At 38.9% G+C, this 7,832-nt stretch overlaps 1 protein-coding gene across 1 annotated transcript; it reads left to right on the top strand.

Annotated features, from left to right (window-relative positions):
* Positions 1 to 7,832, top strand: LOC143599987 (formin-like protein 14). The gene is made up of 18 exons (XM_077077801.1): positions 1 to 281; positions 1,751 to 1,866; positions 1,947 to 2,650; positions 2,741 to 2,962; positions 3,250 to 4,967; positions 5,057 to 5,180; positions 5,360 to 5,431; positions 5,651 to 5,749; positions 5,841 to 5,882; positions 5,979 to 6,059; positions 6,159 to 6,209; positions 6,334 to 6,415; positions 6,530 to 6,624; positions 6,729 to 6,800; positions 6,901 to 7,017; positions 7,099 to 7,167; positions 7,249 to 7,315; positions 7,399 to 7,832. Exons 2-18 carry the CDS (start codon positions 1,794 to 1,796, stop codon positions 7,626 to 7,628), a joined length of 3,918 nt encoding a protein of 1,305 aa, XP_076933916.1. The 5' UTR covers positions 1 to 281; positions 1,751 to 1,793; the 3' UTR covers positions 7,629 to 7,832.

The following is a 7,832-nucleotide window of genomic DNA, read 5'->3' as shown; positions in this document are numbered from 1 at the left end:
CAAACGTGGAAAGTGGCACTTCTTGAAAATAACAGACAAAGTCACATAGTCCAATCCAACTACACAATTTCATAATAATATCCTGAAAAGAGGGGAAAAATAATTAAAAGCCTCATTTCAAATTTCTTTCAGATACATCACGCATATACACGCTGCTTCAACTCTTCACCGGCGTCCTATAACTTACCGGCGGTCTCACCACCGCCGCCACCGTTCCACCACCACTACACCGCCTCCATTGATTCATTCATACCGTTAGATTCGTTTCGGTGAACTTCGAGGTTAATTTCGTAATTTTCTATTTTAAAGCCCTAAATATCCGTTCGCTTTATTCTTTCCGTTATAACGCTTTCCGTTAACATTTACCGTTGGATTTAAGTAGTGTGTAGTGGTTTTGAATTGAAATTGAGTAATTAACGCTCGTTTAGTTTGAATTTTGAATCGATCTGGTTGTAGTCGTTGCGTTTGGTTCGGAATTCAATTAGTGTTGCGTTGTGTGTGATTGCGAGTCGAATTGATAAGCGAGAGGATGTTCAGTATGGAATTTGAGATTCGAAGCTTATAGTTGCAGTTTTTGTCATAGGATGTTATGCAAGTTTGGTATGTGACTTGATTGAAACTAAGTGTGGTGATTAGTTTGTGTTGTAAATTAGTGGCATTGGTAGTACTGGTGTTGTTGAGTAGTTAAAGAAAGTTATGTTAGTACGGACAACTGGTAATTTAATGGGGGAGAAAGGGCCACTGTTGTGTTGATAATAATTAATTTAACAGCGGTGGGGAAATGTTTCCACAAGGTTCGGTTAGATGGTACCTATGCAATCAATATCAGTGCTATAAATATCGGAACAGGTAATATCAGCGATATTCACCGATATATCACTGATTTTCCCGAGATTAGTTTTTTAAGTCTTAATGTTTAGTTTTTAGTGTTTAATGTTAGCGTTTTAAGTCTTAATAAGTTCCTACTTGCTACAATTGTGTTAGTGTTTTGTAAGTTGCAAAAGGTTAGTTTTAATATGGTAGGAGGAGAGTGTACTAAAGTGTTAGTGCTAAATTGGTATATTTATGAATTCTGCATGACATTAAAATTACTAATATCTGATATCCCACCGCGATAACCGATATCTCAAATATCGGCCCTTGACCGATATCGATATTTTTCCGCATTAACTGCACAGGACGATACAAAATCTTTGTTTTAAGTATTTGAACTGGAAGTCAGTGAGTTTGGTCCTTGTCATGAAGTAACTGAGATCCAATTTAAAATTCTAAGTTTTGGTTACACGCTTACATGCCACATTTTGTAGTCAACTGGGCGATACTTTGTGTACAGTTGTGTGTAAAACTATAAACGTGTCTTTTTTATTTCTATGTGGTATTTGTTCATATCTAAGAGTTCTGTGTGCATTTAAGTGGAAATACTAATGCAACGCATTTGTCATAAATATGCCACTGATTATATTCGCACTGTGTATACAGAGATATTTTGTTTCTAACTCACTTACCAATTTATGATTAAATATATCGTTGTCACATTAGCAATGATATTGGTGCAATAACGTATACTGATACACAGCCATAACATGCACAGGTTCAAAAAAGTAATCCGAAGGTTATCAAAGAACATTAAATTGTATGCCAAAGCTGTAGTACATGATTTTATATTGTCTATCTTAAATGCTAGTTGTTTATGCTTTAACCTTATAAAACAAAACTTATTTTTACATGACTAATTGTCTTCACCTTGCAGATTTACTTCTTTCAGACATAGCAGCTGATTTGTTTGACAAGCTATGTCTCTTCTCAGTAGATTCTTTTATAGAAGACCGCCAGATGGCTTGCTTGAGCTTACAGATAGAATTTATGGTACTATAAGTTCCTTTTATTTTGTAATTATTCAATTCCTTAAGCTGCTAACTAATTTATTTTATTTGTCACCCTTGTAGTTTTTGATTCTTGCTTTTCAACGGAAGTTCTACCTGAGGGACTGTACCAACTTTACTTGCATGAAATTAGTAACGAGTTACATGAAGAATTTCCCGAGTCATCTTTTCTTGCGTTTAATTTCCGAGAAGGTGAAAGAAGGAGCCAATTCTCAGAAATATTATGTGAATATGACATCACTGTCATGGACTATCCAAAACAGTATGAGGGCTGTCCCTTATTACCATTATCTTTAGTCCATCATTTTCTCCATTTATGCGAGAGTTGGCTTACGCTTAACAATAATCAAAATGTCATCTTGCTTCACTGTGAAAGAGGGGGCTGGCCTATTTTAGCATTTCTTTTAGCCAGCATTTTGATTTACAAAAAATTGCATACCGGAGAACGGAAGACTCTTGAAATTGTTTATCGAGAAGCTCCTAAAGGTTTATCTCAGTTGTTATCACCTTTAAACCCGTACCCATCACAACTTCGGTACCTACAATATATATCAAGAAGAAATTTATCTGAAGAGTGGCCCCCACCTGAGCGAGCTTTGTCTTTAGATTGTCTCATTCTTCGTGCTATTCCAAATTTTGATAATAAAAACGGATGCAGACCGATTATTCGAATTTATGGTAGAAATCTTCTAAGTAAAGACGGGCTTTTGACACAAATGCTGTATTCAACTCCTAGAAAAGGTAGAAATCTTCGGCATTACCGCCAGGTAGGACTTGTTTTTTAATTCCCTTATAGTTTTATATATCTACCTTTTCTTTTGATGTGATTGACTAACAAATGAAGTTACATTATGCAGAAACAAAGTGATGTTATTAAGATTGATATTCAGTGTATGGTGGAAGGTGATGTTGTACTAGAGTGTTTACATTTAGACATTGATTCTGAACGAGAAGTTATGATGTTTCGCATAATGTTTAACACAGCGTTTATCAGATCTAATATTCTGATTCTCAACTGTGACAACTTGGACACTCTTTGGGACTCAAAGGCACGGTTTCCAAAAGGTTTTCGAGCTGAGGTGAATCCTATCATTTAGAAATTAAAATTTTTCTTTTGTTTTTTCACCCGTAAAAAGCCTTTTTAAAGTAAGTTCTATTTTAAGGTAACCTATATCAGGGAAGTCAACTTTTTTTAAAGATACTAACATGTCATCCTGCATACCGTAACCTGTAAGGATTACATAACCTAAAGCACACATTTCTGTAAGTGTTTTTTATGGGTGAAAACAAAGTTGATTACTTCTTTTATGCAGTTAACCTTTTAGAAACAAGATTTTGATTTTATGTTTTCTTTGGCATATATTAGGTTCTTTTTGGAGACGTTGAGAATGTTTCAACACCTAAAGCTCCAACCACAATGTTGAACGGAGAAGAAAAAGGTGGATTGCCTATTGAAGCTTTTAACAAAGTTCAAGAACTTTTTAATGGGATTGAATGGGGTGATGGTGGTGATGATACTGCTTTATGGCTAGTCAAACAGCTGTCGCATTTAAATGATGCAAAAGAATTGTCAATGCTGAGGAATAAATTGGGTACATATTCATCACCTTTTGACTCCGAGGATGAAAATAATGCCTCTAGTGTTGCTGACAGTTTGGATTTTTTGGAATCTGAAAGGAGTAGTGATATACATAATGCATCGTTGGGCAACTTTTTTGATGAATCAATGGAGCATAAAACATCAGATGCAGTTGATTCAAGTGTTTCATCGTCTGGAAGTGGTGATATGTTGCCAAATGACACTTCAGTGTCTCCAAATAAAGTTTCGGTTGAAGATGTTTCAACTGGTTCACAACCATCTGAAACAACTCCTGATTTGGATTCTTCTAGAGATGCTCCTCAAGCAGGCAATCCTCCGCTACCACCTCCACTTTTGCCTCCTATCTCCACGAAAAGCCCACCGCCACCACCACCACCACCAAGACCGCTGGACTCCACTTCTAGTTTTTCCAAAGCTCCGCCACCTCCACCACCACCACCACCTCCGCCTCCACCCTTTTCTTCTAACGGCCCTCCACCACCACCACCACCTGTTTCTTCTAAAGTCCCTCCACCACCGCCACCACCACCTCCGCCGCCATCTGTTTCTTCCAGAGGCCCTCCATCACCACCACCACCTCCGCCGCCATCTATTTCTTCTAAAGGCCCACCACCACCACCGCCTCCACCTCCAGCTGTTTCTAAAGGCCCACCACCACCTCCGCCTCCACCTCCGCCTCCACCTGTTTCTAGAGGCCCTCCACCACCCCCACCCCCACCCCCACCTCCACCACCAACAGTCAATAATGGCGTGACAACTAAAGCTAGTGCTATCCCAGGGCCTCCTCCTCCACCACCTCCTCCTCCTTTGGGAGCTCCACGTCAAGGAACTTTGTCTTCAACCACCAAGCCGCCAGGTGCACCCCCTCCTCCACCTCCACCTCCGGGCCACAATGGTTCGGGTGCACCACCTCCTCCGCCTCCACCTCCGGGCCGCAATGGTTCGGGTGCACCACCTCCTCCGCCTCCACCTCCGGGCCGCAATGGTCCAAGTGCACCACCTCCTCCACCTCCACCTCCGGGCCGCAATGGTCAAGGTGCACCACCTCCACCTCCGCCTCCTGGCCGCAATGGTCAAGGTGCACCACCTCCTCCACCTCCGCCTCCGGGCCGGAATGGTCCAGGTGCACCACCTCCCCCACCTCCACCTCCGGGCCGCAATGGTCCGGGTGCACCACCTCCTGGTCCGCCACCTCCACCTCCAGGACGCCCTAGCGCGCCACCTCCACCTCCAGGTGGCGGTGGTGGACCTGCTCCACCTCCACCTCCTGGACCAAAGGGCTCTAATGGGCTGCAGCAACCTACCCCATCCAATAACCGGTTACGCTCTTCTGGTTCTCTGAGCAGTGGAAAAGGTAGAGTTGGTGCTGGTTCTTCAATTCCTCCTAAAAAAGCATCTTTGAAGCCCTTGCACTGGGTAAAAGTTACCAGAGCAATGCAAGGGAGTCTATGGGCTGATAACCAAAAACAAGAAGACCAGTCAAAGTAATTACCGTTATAAATCATAGCAACTAATATAAATATTGTTTGTTGGTCGTCTTGTGCAAATTGTTACCTAAAAGTAATTTTTGTAGGGCTCCTGAGATTGATATATCAGAGCTTGAGAGTCTATTTTCAGCAGCTACTATTTCTGACAATACCAGCAAAGCTGGAGCTAGAAGAGGTTCAAAAATCAATAAACCTGAGAAAGTTCAATTGGTGAGTGGGCTTTCTTCTACTTCTCTTGACTGTGTAGATCGTTTGTCCTTTTTCATCTTCAAGGTCTAGCTAGATTATCCGAAAGGCATGCAGTGATATGTTTAGCAAATTATAAACAATGCTATTTTAATTTTGTTAACAGCTACTTTTTTTTCTTCTCTTTTTTGTTACATTTTCAGGTTGATTTGCGTAGAGCATATAATTGCGAAATCATGCTTACGAAGATAAAGATTCCTCTGCCTGATATGCTCGTAAGTCTTAAATTCTATTTTCCCCAGCCACTATAATTCAGCAAAGTTTGTTACGTTTTAAGTATGCATAAATCGATAGAGTTCGTTTAATTGTCTGGTTTTTGTTATGTATCATTTACAGTAAAAGTTTTTTTAGTTTATGTATGTTATAATATTTTGTTTTCTTCTGTAAATTCAAAACAGTATTATATTACTCAAAAGTTAGTTCTCCTTTTTTAGAACGCGATTCTTGCATTGGATGCTTCTGCTTTAGACATCGATCAAGTTGAGAATCTTATCAAATTTTGTCCCACAAAAGAAGAAATGGAGACATTAAAGGTACTCTGCTCCATTTATTATTTTCTCTGTATTATCTATATATGATTTCACCTGTATTTTGTGCTGACAGTTTCTTTTTCTGCTGTCTCAGAACTATACAGGAAACAAGGAAATGCTGGGGAAGTGTGAACTGGTAATGTATATAAGATTAAAACTAGTTTAGAAGTCAACAATTATTTAACATATGTATGTCACATACTAACATATGTTATGGTTCACCTTCTTCTAGTTTTTTATGGAGCTAATGAAGGTCCCACGCGTTGAGTCAAAACTTCGAGTGTTTGCATTCACAATTACTTTTACCAGTCAAGTAAGTATCCTTCCGGCCTTCTTTTTACCATTTTTATAAACGTTATTGTTTGTTTTAATGTTTTTGGCTATCTATGCCTTTATCTCTTTAAATTTTCAGGTCAGCGATTTAAGACGAAACCTTAGTGCAATCAATGATGCTACTAAAGAGGTAATTTGCTATCAGGAATTCAGGATCCCTACATTTTGATTTTTGAATATCCAGTAAACACATGAAATGGTTTTATTATTATTATTTTTTAATAATAATAATAATAATCACATGTATGATGTAGGTCAAGGAATCTGCAAAGTTGCGTCAAATAATGCAGATAATTCTTACACTCGGAAACGCATTAAATCAGGGGACTGCTAGAGGTACAACTAAGATTTTAAATAAATAGCTTGAAATTTTGAGTTTCTAGAATATGCCCCCCCCCCCCCTCCTTCAAGTTTTTTTGATACAAAATATACTCGTGATCTGTGTTGCAGGATCTGCCATTGGATTTAAACTGGACAGTCTTCTTAAATTGTCAGATACACGCGCAAGGAACAACAAAATGACTCTAATGCATTATTTATGCAAGGTAGAAATATTTCTGAGTTTTTAAAACATAGTTTTGGCAGTTTAGAAAGACGTTCGTTTTTCTTTCATTTTTGTTACTCATGTAAACTATGATATCTTCACTAGCTTCTCGCTGAGAAGATGCCAGAGTTGCTTGATTTTGACAAGGATCTGGTTCATTTGGAAGCTGCCTCCAAGGTATATCAACATGCTAAAACTCAAAATCTCTCTCTCTCTATCTCTCTTTTTGTTTTTTCAAATATTCAGTTTCTAATTTGGTATTCAATCGACTTAAAAGATACAATTGAAGACACTGGCTGAAGAAATGCAAGCAGTGAGTAAAGGTCTTGAAAAAGTGGAGCAAGAGCTCACTGCTTCTGAAAATGACGGGGCTATATCTGCCGGCTTCCAAAAAGTGAGTTCTTGATTTACAAAGAAGTTAAATTTAGAAAATATAGGCGAACTGATGGGTATTTTCGTTAAAAATCACTTTCAGGCGTTAAAGGGTTTTCTTGATACTGCTGAAGCTGAAGTACGGGCCCTAATATCGTTGTATACCGAAGTGGTGAGTTTTCACTTTTCACCAACCGATAATATTCTCATCAAATGGTGATGTTAACTCATTATAGCAAAATATTATTTCCAGGGAAGAAATGCGGATTCACTTTCACAGTATTTTGGAGAGGATCCTGTTCGTTGTCCCTTCGAGCAAGGTTTTTGTAGCAAAGTTAAATTTATTAGTTATTTATAAAAAGATGGAAAAAGATCTCATTGTTTCTTTGGTTTGTTGATGCAGTAACTCAAATTTTGGCAGTATTTGCTAAAATGTTCAAGAAGGCCCGTGATGAAAATGAGCAGCAAGCGGATGCTGAAAAGAAAAGATTGGAGAAAGAAGCTCTTAAAGAACAGTCATCAGTCAACCACACTTCAAGGAAGGAGGGTGTTGATGTTGATTCCCAGAAAGATCTTAGAAACATGATTCGTGATAGATCTCTTTCTATAAAAAAACGAGACGCAGGTAATTAGAATCAAGATATGATGATGCCATAAGAGCTTTCAAGGGAGCAAAGAGACCCTCCCGGTTGGTGGAGTGGTTTTGTTTGCGGAAATTGTACATCAAATGGAGTATTTTGGGATACTTCTTTTAATGTATCTCCTTCCCACATGTGTATAGAGTTTTATATGACTGGTGTAACATACATATAAACATCCTATGCACCTTTTAGTACT

This window comes from Bidens hawaiensis, unplaced genomic scaffold (genome assembly GCF_021521415.1).
Source record: "Bidens hawaiensis isolate Kalapana, Puna unplaced genomic scaffold, B.hawaiensis_p1.1 tig00053165_1, whole genome shotgun sequence".
NCBI classification, from domain to species: Eukaryota; Viridiplantae; Streptophyta; class Magnoliopsida; order Asterales; family Asteraceae; genus Bidens; species Bidens hawaiensis.
This window is presented reverse-complemented; position numbering and strand designations above follow the sequence as displayed.

What these genes read in the sequence shown, in the direction of transcription:
- LOC143599987 (XM_077077801.1), top strand. Translation starts at nt 1,794, where the DNA reads ATGTCTCTTCTCAGTAGATTCTTTTATAGAAGACCGCCAGATGGCTTG. An exon ending in ATCTTCGGCATTACCGCCAG is followed by an intron (nt 2,651 to 2,740) that starts GTAGGACTTGTT and finishes TACATTATGCAG; the next exon opens with AAACAAAGTGATGTTATTAA. An exon ending in TTCCTCTGCCTGATATGCTC is followed by an intron (nt 5,432 to 5,650) that starts GTAAGTCTTAAA and finishes CTCCTTTTTTAG; the next exon opens with AACGCGATTCTTGCATTGGA.